The 12,975-nt window shown below is 32.3% G+C and overlaps 1 protein-coding gene across 1 annotated transcript; it reads left to right on the forward strand.

Annotated features, from left to right (window-relative positions):
- Positions 1 to 388: 388 nt before the first annotated feature.
- LOC107907790 (early nodulin-20) lies at positions 389 to 925 on the forward strand. The gene has a single exon (XM_016835106.2). It carries the CDS (start codon positions 389 to 391, stop codon positions 923 to 925), a length of 537 nt encoding a protein of 178 aa, XP_016690595.1.
- Positions 926 to 12,975: the final 12,050 nt, after the last annotated feature.

Consider the following 12,975-nt stretch of genomic DNA (forward strand, 5'->3'; position numbering starts at 1 on the left):
ATCTTATCAATATTACTTTGTACGTCTCAAAATTCAAATGTAAAAATCAAACTCTTAAACAATAACCACATAAAGGTTTTGTTATAAGTATCAATATGATTACTAACAATTTTTTTAATTCACTATTTTAAAATAAAAATGCAAGTATAAACAAACATTAACTATTCAATTAGATTTTGATTCCAAAGGAAAAAATCATAACAAATAGAAGTTACACAAGCCTAATAAAAAATAGAACAAAACCTTAATATAGTATTGTGAGATGTTAAAGGTTCAATTTTAGTTCCTAAGAAAATCACTTCTCTTACATCCACATATTATATATATCAATCTTTTAATAAAAAAAGATAACAAGTAATAAGAAAGTATTAAAAAGAAAAAGTGAAAGATGGCATGCCAAGATCTTGTTGTTGTTGTTGCACTTGTTTTCATGGTTGTTGTTGGGGCATTTGCTGTCGAATCGTCACCTTCACCAGTCCCTTCCAAGGCATCTTCACCTTCGAAGTCACCATCTCCTTCTTCTCTGGCTTCATCCCCCAAGTCCCCCTCCATTAAGTCACCGTCGCAAGACTCCAATGGCTCATCTTTTTCACCATCAAAATCCCACGAAGGAGCACCCAAGTCATCTCATCCTGGTGCCCCAATGAGCTCTTCAAGCTCCTCTTCGCCTAATCCTAGTCAAAGCGACAACCCTAACGCCAACAAAGGATACTCTTCTGAGGTTGAGTCTCCTGAGGAGGTCTCATCCCCTCCTTCACCAACTGCCAATGATGAAGTTTCTCACTCCCCTACTCCTAGCCCTGAAAGCACGGGTGATGTTGTCGATAGTGAGACCCTTGCACCAGCACCCTCTAATGCCATTGAAATAAAGTCCACCACTTGTATTGTCAGTGTTGTAACTCTTGTCGGACTCTTCCTCTTTTAAGCTTCACATGCATAAGTTCATGGAAGGCCTTGAGATGTGCTTTCTAGTTACCTTTAATATTTATTAAAAAAAAGTCATATTTATATGCTAATTAAAATTGTACTTTTGAGGCCTGAAATAAAATTTATAATATATATTTTTTAATTAATGTACTAATAGTGAATCAAAACTTGTTAATATCTGGCACTAAATAAGTTCGAAGCACTGATTAAGCTTGTTTAAGAATTTTCATGCTTAAGGTCTAACTTGAGGTAGTTAAAGCTTGTCCGTATTCAAGCTCAAGCTTAGCCTAATAATTAAGTTTAGGTTAATAATATATACTAAAGATGATAACATATTTTAATAATATAAAAACATTTAAAATATATATTAAAACTAAAAGTCTCGATAAGGCTCACGAGCTATTCAGGCAAGTATTTTGTAATAGCCTAATTTTAGGGTTAGTCAAGACAGTGGTTTTTGGACCACAATATGAGGTCAAAATAACTATTTTATTATTTTATTAATGTTTACAGTATGATAGAATGCTCGTGTAAAAATTTCGTGAAGAAATTTTATCGTTTAAGTGTTTAATTGGTAAAAAGGACTAAATCGCTTAAAGCATAAAAATTGAGTTCTAATAGCTAAAAGTGTTTAGATTCTCTAGAATTTAAAGGAGGAAGTCCTTATGTGTTAATTAGTCCAATTATGAGATAGTGGCTGCAAATGGTTTGGTAATGTGGTAAATTGAATTAATTTTTAAGGTTAAATTTGTAATGTGGTAATTACGTAAAGTAAAAATAAATTAAACAAAGGTGTCATCTTCCACCCATTATTTTTCCACCAAAAAATGAGAAAGAAAACACCATGGATATGGCTTCAAAGGTTTGGCCATCTTCAGATTAAATTGTAAGTTCATTTTTGACTCGGTTTTTAATAATTTCTACGTTTTTTAGATCATTGCATCGTAATCTAGTTAGCCTGTACCTCTGATTTCAAAACTGTTAAAGATTTTGATAGTTGTCATTGTTGAATATATGTGTTAATTGATGTTTGACGATGAAATATGAAATTTTGATGATAGTTTTACATGTTCGGTAAAGTGATTTTGAGTAAAAATGTCAATTTTGGACTAAATTAAGAAAAATGATAAATCGTGTCGTAAAAGTGTGAATAAATTAAAAATGTGGGCTGTTATGGAAATAATAAAAAATTGGCTAGCTTGGGTTTGTGTTTAATTTTATGAAATTGTGATTTTATGTGACAAGGACTGAATTGCAAAAATGTGAAAGTATAGGGGAAAAAGTATAAACTACCCTAGTGTGTAAATTGTGTTAAATTGAGTGAATTAGTGATTAAATAAGGTAATTTTGTTTTTATTATATAGCCTGAGAAAAACAATATTTGGACCTAGAAACAGGACAAAAACTATGTATTGGATTAGTCGACCTAATTCGTCGTTTCAAGGAACGAGGTAAGCTCATATGTTAAATAATGTTCTTAAATTGTGTTCTAAATGTTCATTTATCATTGAATTGATATGAATATTGATTGGATGAGTACGAGCATAAATCGAAAAAGTTATGACGTTCGGAAGTCCCGTACGAACATTAGGAATAGCTTAGGATACTAAGATGTGATTACGTGTAAGACCATGTCTGGGACATTGGCATCGCTATGTGATTCGTGTAAGACCATGTATGGGACATTGGCATCGATACGAGATTCGTGTAAGACCATGTCTGGGATGTTGGCATCGGTATGAAATTCGTGTAAGACCATAGTTGGCTATTGGCATTGATATGTGATCACATGTAAGACCATATCTAGGATATGGCATTGTACGAGTTATACGAGATTTTTGAGTATCCTTAGCAATTCTTAATGGTTCAACGGGGAAATTCAAGACGAGAATAAAGGTGTAAACGAAATAAGTGGTACAGGTATGTACGATACTCATACGTATATTGAATGAAAGAAGATTGATAAATAGATGTGAGCTCGTGTATATTACATGGAAATGTTTGAGTTTATGTAAGTGTTTGATTTATATAAATGCTTATTGAGGATATCGAATTTCACATTATGAGTAAGTGGATAGTTATGAGAAATCCATATAGTTGGTTTATGTGGCATGTATAGGCTAGTTGGTTTATGAAGTGTATAAGTGACATTTGACTATTTATGCATATGTGTTTGATTTGTATTTAGCCATGAGATTTGGCTTAATAATGATGTAAAGTTTAATGTGTATAAGTTGTGTTCATATTAGTTTGGTATGTAAATTTCCTTGTGCAATGGTATATCTTGGTATGTTTGATTATGGTTCAAATAGCTCAATAGACATTTGGTAAGTGACATGTATATGTTTGGTTACTTGTCGCTTAACCATGAATGCTAATGTGGTGGCAATGTGGCTGAAGAAATGGTATGTTTAAATATGAATTTGAAATGTACTTTGGTATGCCTTGGTTTGGTTTTAGACTGAATGATTCGATTGGATATTTAGTTTGAATTTGAGGCATGTGATAAATGCAATTGATAGTAAGTGGTGAATGATGAATTATGTGGAGTTGGAATGCTTTGAGCTAGTTTATGGGCATTTGATGAGTAGTAAGGAATTGGATATAAAATTGTATGAAATGTACATGAAATGGTCATTTTTCGTTGCTTATTAGATGTGGAATTGATGCCAAAATGATGTGGTTTACGTATGCATGTGAAAGGTGAGAAATGTGGCTTAAACCAAGTCTATTTTTGTGCCACATGGTCTGAGCACACGGGCGTGTGACTCGACCGTGTGACCTCTGTTACTTAGAAAATTTTTACAAGTTTCAGATATTTTTATATGTGATCAGTTTAGTCCCGAACCTTATCTAATGTATGTTTAAGGTATCGTAGACCTTAAAAAGGGAAAATATGTGTGTGATTGAATGATTATGTATCATAATGCAAAAATGTTTAATTTATAATTGTATATTTGAATGATTATGTTTCTGTATAATTGATTATATTTTCTCCGGCAACGAATATGGCATCCTATAGCTCGGACCTAGCGATCGGGTCAAGCGATGGGTGTTACACAATGGGTATTTTAGCAAAAGAAAAGGGGATGATGAGTAGATTTTAACAAAGAGCTTCAAGGGCTTTAGAATGAAATAAGGAATAAATTTTAAAATAGGAAAATAGGACTAACCAAGTTGGCAACTTGAATATTGAAGCTAAATCCCATTTCCTCCCCAAATACTAGACGCTCATTTAGGCTTAGAGATATTTAAGAAAAAAACCTTAAACAGGTCTACAAGTGATCTATTCGCCCATAATCAATCATACAAGTAAGCAAGTTATAGATAAGTTCAACCATACAAATCACTCTAATCATGGAAACTCAACATTTGAGAGATCATGAAATAAGCACTGAGACTTCGACTTTTCTTTCGTGATAATATGAATTCAAAGCTCGTGTTTCTTTCCATTTAATGGAATCATTAAAGCATATAGAATATGATACATAATTAGATATTAGATAAGACATGGAAGATACAAAATATAACAAGTCAATCGAATTACTGAATTTACTTATAATTTAAAATTTTAGTTGTATATATTTATATTTTGAATCTAAATTTAATTTATATTATAATATAAATAGTTTTAAATGTATTTTATGAAATTATCAAATGATAATTTCATATGTGATAATAAAACTTGTATACATATATATAGTCACCTATTAAAATAAAAAAGAATATAAACCTTGAGAATTTCTATCTTATCAATATTATTTTGTACGTCTCGTAATTCAAACGTAAAAATCAAACTCTTAAACAATAACCACATAAAGGTTTTGTTATAAGTATCAATATGATTACTAAAAATTTTTTTAATTCACTAGTTTAAAAAAAAATGCAAGTATAAACAAACATTAACTACTCAATTAGATTTTGATTCCAAAGAAAAAAATCATAACAAATAGAAGTTAAACAAGCCTAATAAAAAATAGAACAAAACCTTAATATAGTATTGTGAGATGTTAAAGGTTCAATTTTAGTTCATAAGAAAATCACTTCTCTTACATACACATATTATATATATATCAATCTTTTAATAAAAAAAGATAACAAGTCATAAGAAAATATTAAAAATAAAAAGTGAAAGATGGCATGCCAAGATCTTGTTGTTGTTGTTGTTGTTGCACTTGTTTTCATGGTTGTTGTTGGGGCATTTGTTGTCGAATCGTCACCTTCACCAGTCCCTTCCATGGCATCTTCAACTTCGAAGTCAGCATCTCCTTCTTCTCTGCCTTCTTCCCCCAAGTCCCCCTCCATTAAGTCACCATCACAAGACTCCAGTGGCTCATCTTTTTCACCATCAAAATCCCATGAATGAGCACCCAAGTCATCTCCACCTGGTGCCCCAAAGAGCTCTTCAAGCTCCTCTTCCCCTAATCCTAGTCAAAGCGACAACCCTAACGCCAACAAAGGATACTCTTCTAAGGTTGAGTCTCCTGAGGAGGTCTCATCCCCTCCTTCACCAACTGCCAATGATGAAGTTTCTCACTCCCCTACTCCTAGCCCTGAAAGCACGGGTCATGTTGTCGATAGTGAGACCCTTGCACCAGCACCCTCTAATGCCATTGAAATAAATTCCACCACTTGTATTGTCAATGTTGTAACTCTTGTCCAATTCTTCCTCTTTTAAGCTTCACATGCATAAGTTCATGGAAGCCCTTGAGATGTGCTTTCTAGTTACCTTTAATTTTTATTCAAAAAAAGTCCTATTTATATGCTCATTAAAATTGTACTTTTGAGGCCTGAAATAAAATTTATAATATATATTTTTTAATTAATGTACTAATAGTGAATCAAAACCTGTTAATATCTGGCATTAAATAAGTTCGAAGCACTGATTAAGCTTGTTTAAGAATTTTCATGCTTAAGGTCTAACTTGAGGTAGTTAAAGCTTGTCCGTATTCAAGCTCAAGCTTAGCCTAATAATTAAGTTTAGGTTAATAGTATATACTATAGATGATAACATATTTTAATAATATAAAAACATTTAAAATATATATTAAAAATAAAAGTCTCGATAAGGTTCACGAGCTATTCAAGCAAGTATTTTGTAATAGCCTAATTTTAGGGTTAGTCAAAACAGTAGTTTTTGGACCACAATCTAAGGTTAAAATAATTATTTTATTATTTTATTAATGTTTACAGTATGATAGAATGTTCGTGTAAAAATTTCGTAAAGAAATTTTATCGTTTAAGTGTTTAATTGGTAAAAAGGACTAAATCGCGTAAAGCGTAAAAATTGAGTTCTAAAAGCTAAAAGTGTTTAAATTCTCTAGAATTTAAAGGAGTAAGTCCTTATGTGTTAATTATTCCAATTATGAGATAGTGGCTGAAAATGGTTTGGTAATGTGGTAAATTGAATTAATTTTTAAGGTTAAATTTGTAATATGGTAATTAAGTAAAGTAAAAATAAAATAAAAAAAGGTGTCATCTTCCACCCATTATTTTCCCACCAAAAAATGAGAAAGAAAACACAATTGATATGGCTTCAAAGGTTTGGCCGTCTTAAGATTAAATTGTAAGTTCATTTTTGACTCGGTGTTTAATAATTTCTACGTTTTTTAGATCATTGCTTCGTAATCTAGCTAGCCCGTACCTCTGATTTCAAAACTGTTAAAGATTTTGATAGTTCTCATTGTTGAATATATGTGTTAATTGATGTTTGACGATGAAATATGAAATTTTGATGATAGTTTTACATGTTTGGTAAAGTGATTTTGAGTAAAAATGTCAATTTTGGACTAAATTTAGAAAAATGATAAATCGTGTGGTAAAAGTGTGAATAAATGAAAAATGTGGGCTGTTATGGCAATAATAAAAATTCGGCTAGCTTGGGTTTGTGTTTAATTTTATGAAATTGTGATTTTATGTGACAAGGACTAAATTGCAAAAATGTGAAAGTATAGGGAAAAAGTGTAAAATTGCCCTAATGTTGAAATTGTGTTAAATTGAGTGAATTAGTGATTAAATAAGGTAATTTTTTTATTATATAGATTGAGAAAAACAAGATTTGGACCTAGAAACAGGACAAAAACTATGTATTGGATTAGTCGACCTAATTCGTCGTTTCAACGAACGAGGTAAGTTCATATGTTACATAATGTTCTTAAATTGTGTTCTAAATGTCCATTTATCATTGAATTGATATCAATATTTATTGGATGAGTACGAGCATGAATCGAAAAAGTTACGACGTTCGAAAGTCCCGTACGAACATTAGGAATAGCTTAGGATACTGAGATGTGATTACGTGAAACACCGTGCCTGGGCCATTGGCATCGTTATGTGATTCGTGAAAGACCATGTCTGGGACATTGGCATCGATACGAGATTCGTGTAAGACCTTGTCTGGGATGTTGGCATCGGTATGACATTCGTGTAAGACCATAGCTGGCTATTGGCATTGATATGTGATATCATGTAAGACCATATCTGGGATATGGCATTGTGCGAGTTATACGAGATTTCTGCGTATCCTTAGCAATTCTTAATGGTTCAACGGGCAAAGTCAAGATGAGAATAAAAGTGTAAACGAAATAAGTGGTACAGGTATGTACGATACTCTTACGTATATTGAATGAAAGAAGATTGATAAATAGATGTGAGCTCGTGTATATTACATGGAAATGTTTGAGTTTATGTAAGTTTTTGATTTATATAAATGCTTATTGAGGATATCGAATTTCACATTATGAGTAAGTGGATAGTTATGAGAAATCCATATAGTTGGTTTATGTGGCATGTATAGGCTAGTTGGTTTATGAAGTGTATAAGTGACCTTTGGCTATTTATGCATATGTGCTTGATATGTATTTAGCCATGAGATTTGGCTAAAGAATGATGTAAAGTTTAATGTGTATAAGTTGTGTTCATATTAGTTCGCTATGTAAATTTCCTTGTGCAATGGTATATCTTGGTATGTTTGATTATGGTTTAAATAGCTCAATAGACATTTGGTAAGTGACATGTATATGTTTGGTTACTTGTGGCTTGACCATGAATGCAAATATGGTGGCAATGTGGCTTATAAAATGGTATGTTTAAATATGAATTTGTAATGATACTTTGGTATGCCTTGGTTTGGTTTTAGATTGAATGATTTGGTTGGGTATTTAGTTTGAATTTAAGGCATGTGATAAATGTAATTGATAGTAAGTGGTGAATGATGAATTATGTGGAGTTGGAATGCTTTGAGCTACTTTATGGGCATTTGATGAGTAGTAAGGTAATGGATATACAATTGTATGAAATGTACATGAAATGGTCATTTTTCTTTGCCTATTAGATGTGAAATTGATGCCAAAATGATGTGGTTTAGGTATGCATGTGAAAGGTGAGAAATGTGGCTTAAACCAAGTCTATTTTTGTGCTACATGGTCTGAGCACACGGGCGTGTGAATCGACCGTGTGACCTCTGTTACTGTGAAAATTTTTACAAGTTTAAGATATTTTTATATGTGATCAGTTTAGTCCCGAACATTCTCTAATGTATTTTTAAGGTCTCGTAGACCTCAAAAATGGAAAATATGTATGTGATTGAATGATATTTATTAATGTTGGATTATTTCATTGAGAAATGAATATTGAATGTTGTGTTTCGATCGGTGATACCTCGTAACCCTATTCTGACGACAGACATGGGTTAGGGGTGTTACATATTTGTAAGCTTGAATTTTACTCGATTGATAGCTAAAGCTTGGCTCAATAATTACCGAATCAAGTTCAAGATTTTTTAGTCAAATTCATTGTAGTGAATGCTATGTTTGAATATGTTTGTAACACCCTAGGCAGATCTTACACCGACAAAGCACGGGAGATACCTTGGCTATATAAAGGGGTAACAACACTTATGTGGTAAAAGGTCTGTTGGGGGTGAATAGGCACTCTCGAGAACAAAGTCGTGATGGCCATGTCCCATGCCTATTCTATACTAGTCAAATGCATGTATGTGTTTACTTAAGTTGATCGAATGTGTCTATTGCCTTGTTTGCTATAAACGAATATGTGTAATCTGCAAATATACGCTATTGTATTGCTTTCTGATGTTCTAAATATGTTATTGCAAGCTTATTGTTCTTGCTTTTTGAACATTTGACAAACATACATGTGTTACTGATTTATTGATCACATGTTTTTACATGCTATTGCACTGTATTGTAGTTTTTTCTGTCAAGCATGATCATGCTACATACATGATATATTATAGTGCATTGCATGGTGATTGGGATTGATTGGTGATGGAGGAGTTTCGTTGAGTATTGGCAGTATATCTGCAATATTTTTGTTAGTATACTACAGTCGGAGTACTGTAGGAGTTATTGGATATTGGTGGCTTGACCACATCATTGGCAGCACCGTCTGCATTTTATTGGTAGCTTGTCTACATTATTAGCAGTTTACTACAATTTACTGGTAGGTTATCTACATTTTTGGTGGGTCATCCACGTTACTGATATCTTGTTAGCAAACTGTTATTGTTGGTTTATCCACACTAAGCTACAGCTTCTAATTATTTTGGTGATTTTGTAAACGGGTTCTGAGGAACTCGTGGTGTGTAATGGATGGATGGGTAGGACCTTTTGCATTTTCATTCTCAAGCATGCATATGCATAACTATTTGAAGCACCATGAAAGTGTGAATTTTTTTTGTCGAAACCACTTTTTTTTAAAAAAAATTTGAAAAAAACGGGGATCGACTTTGAAAATGAAAATTAGGAAAATGGGAGTCGCCACTGATCCTTTATTGGGGTGTGATCGGCTCACCTCAAAAACGATTTTGGTCTGCAAAATTTGAGAAAAAGGTTCGGGAGTCGGTTACGCACGAGGAAGGGTTAGCACCCTCGTAACGCCCAAAATTGGTACCGAATTGATTGTTTAATGTCTTAATGTCGAAATTTTGAAAAGACTTTAAAATACGATCCTTTGAAAAGAAAATTTGAATAAAGTGAATTGGATGATAAGACTACTTATTTCAAAGAGATAAATCATCACGCTTAAGTTAGAGTACAACATTTTAAATCCTCAAAATTAAGTTTTTCTCTGGACTTTTAAAACCTATGCATTTTGAGAAGGATATCTGATTATTTGGGTCAAATGAGAAAATCAAAACCCAGTAAGTTAGGGCTCGATTTCACAAAATTCCTAAATATCGAATATTGCATTTATTTCTATTTATTAGAAAATCCTCGTCTCGAGAAAATAACATGTCATTCCCGAGAATGAGCTTTTTACTTATATTTTAATTAAAAAGGATATTCGGTCTCTTAGATCCTGAGGAAGATTGGAATCCAGTAAGTTAGTACACAATCTTTTCGAGGATCCCAAATTTCAAGTGTCTCATTATTTTGAAAGACTTTTGTATAAAATGGTTTTGACATTTAAATAATATGAAACGTAACCTTTTAAGCAAATAAAACGCTATAGAATGATGATGTACAACGTGAAATGATAATTCGTAAGCCAAAATATACACTAATGAATACAAACAATCAATTGATACAAACAAACAATACCATATACATAAGAGCAATGGTTACATGTAAATACTAACATTTAAAAGGTAATGAATTAAAAATCAGTAATATATATTAATTTAAATAAGTAATACATTGGGATGAAAAACTTAATATAAATAATATATATATAAGAGTTGAAATAAATTAAGTGTATAATAAAATAAAGTTAAAAAAATAGGCATGCAAAATAATTAAAATAGTTGATAAGACTAAGTAAACGGTACACGTAAACATGTTTTAAATATTGAATATAAATCAATTTAGAGCAAATAGTATAGGTTAATTTTAAGATAAGTAATATGTAAAATAACATAGAATAAAATGACATATAAAGTAACTTAAAATAATAATCCATAAAGCAAGTTAAAATAATCATATACAAATTCAATATAATATATATATATATACATACGGGAAATTTTAAATAAAATAAATCAAAATAAACTAATTTTAAAATAACATATAAAATAAATGGCTTAAACTAAATAATATATAAAAAAAATATGAAAAATAGTATTTAATATTTAGAATTCTATAAAAATTACAGGATAACAAATAGCTAAATAAATTAATAAATAAAGCTTAAACAATTTAATTGGGTGAATAGGGATTAAATTTGAATTTAAAACGAAATTGAGAAAGAAAACATAAAATAAAATAAAATGAGGGGGTCAGAGCACAACGCGCGATTAATATGAGGGCCGAATGGGAAATATTCCCTTCCCTCAGAACACTACGTTTTTGCGCTCGTCAAAATGAAACCAACAAAAAATTACATAGCCAGAATTAAAAATAACAAGGGGGCTGGATCGGGTTTCGGCACAAAAGCAAATGGACTTAGCGTGCAAATATCCCTCCCCCTGCCGAAACGCGCGGATCTAGTCGCATTTGGGTCGGGTCATCGGGTATGGCTCAATACGGCACCGTTTTAGGGCCATTAACTCAGGCCCTAAACGGTGTCATTTTTCCTACTTTAAATAGCCCTTTTTAAACCCTAAAACCAGATACCGGAGGACTCACCCCCTTTCGCCGTTGCACAAGCCCGAACCCTATCCCAAATCCATTTCGAACGGAATCGGTAGGGCTCCGACGGTGCGCTTTCGTGAAGGTAAGAGTCTCCTTCCTCCTCCTCTTTTATTTTTCGTTTCTAAAGCAAGAACAAATCGAAGAAAACCGAAAATAAAAAAATCAAAATAAAAGATCAGACGAAAATCACCTAAACGATATGTTCTTTTCTGTTTTTTGAATTTTTTTGTAATAATTTTTTGTCTGTCCAAATACAAAATGTTTTCTCTCTGATCTTATAGCCGAACATTCAGAATGAGAAAAAATAAATAAATAAACAAAAATACAATATTTGTTCTCTCTGCTGCGTTGCGTTTGTTGCATTGCAGGTACGGGTACGGAGACCTACGTGGAGGTACGGAGGTGGCCGTACAGAGGCATGCGTGGCTGGGGAGAACGGCGCTAGAGGTTGCTGTTGCGGCACTCGTGCTAGGGTTGAATGCCTAGGGTTTCTTTTAGTTGTTGGGCTACGTAGTAATTGGGCCAGGTGTAGTTGGTTTTAGGCTTGGGCTAGGTTAATTTATTTGGGCCACGTTGGGCCCATGTATTTGGATTGTGGACTGTTATTAATATTTTTTGGTTTATATATTTGTGCTTTTGGGCCCGGGCAAATTGGGCCTATTACATTGTCTACTACTGTAATTACCGATAATCTATTAGCTTTTGTGTTCTATTGTTAAACGAGTTTCTTGCACGATTTGTAAGTTCTACATACTCTGTTCACCTATGATTAAGGCTCACACTGGGTTTTTTAAGCTCATTCTATTAGTTTAACATTTCTCAGGTAGTCTGTAAAGTTAGGGCTTGGATTTGGGAATTTGGAGGTCTTGTCTCGATTTTACTAAATAAAATATTTAATTTTATATTTTTATTATTTGGTTTGAAACAATTTATTTACGAATTGTGGCATTGGATTGGTTTTTGGGGTATATTTAGTTATTGCATGCATGAACGCAAAGAATTGGATAAGTTAAATAATTGACTCAATTAATAATTGGTCATTAAAGTTAGTAATTATGGTTTTAGAAACTAATTGCGAATAATGATTTTTCACCTGCAAAACTGGATTTTTTTTTGGAAACTCGGATTAACAGTTAATGATCAAATATGTAATATGTTTTTAAATTTAATGAAAATATTTTTAATTTGAATTTTAATGGAACTTTCCAAAATTACTTTTATGTAAAAAAATAAAGAGATTCCCAGTAGGGTTTCTTGAAAAATAAGTGAATGTTTTGAAAACAAGTTTATGAGAGTCTGTTTGTTTCCTTTGGGCCATTTCGGTGGTCGATATGACCTTCAAAATCTAGTATTAACTTTTGGGCTAGGGTAGGGAGGTTATATTAGAAAATAAATGGAATGGTAAGTTGAATTAGATGGTGGATTGAATATGATATAGATTTGGCTATATACATGTAAT

The sequence above is a fragment of the Gossypium hirsutum genome, chromosome D03, assembly GCF_007990345.1.
Source record: "Gossypium hirsutum isolate 1008001.06 chromosome D03, Gossypium_hirsutum_v2.1, whole genome shotgun sequence".
NCBI classification, from domain to species: domain Eukaryota; kingdom Viridiplantae; phylum Streptophyta; class Magnoliopsida; order Malvales; family Malvaceae; genus Gossypium; species Gossypium hirsutum.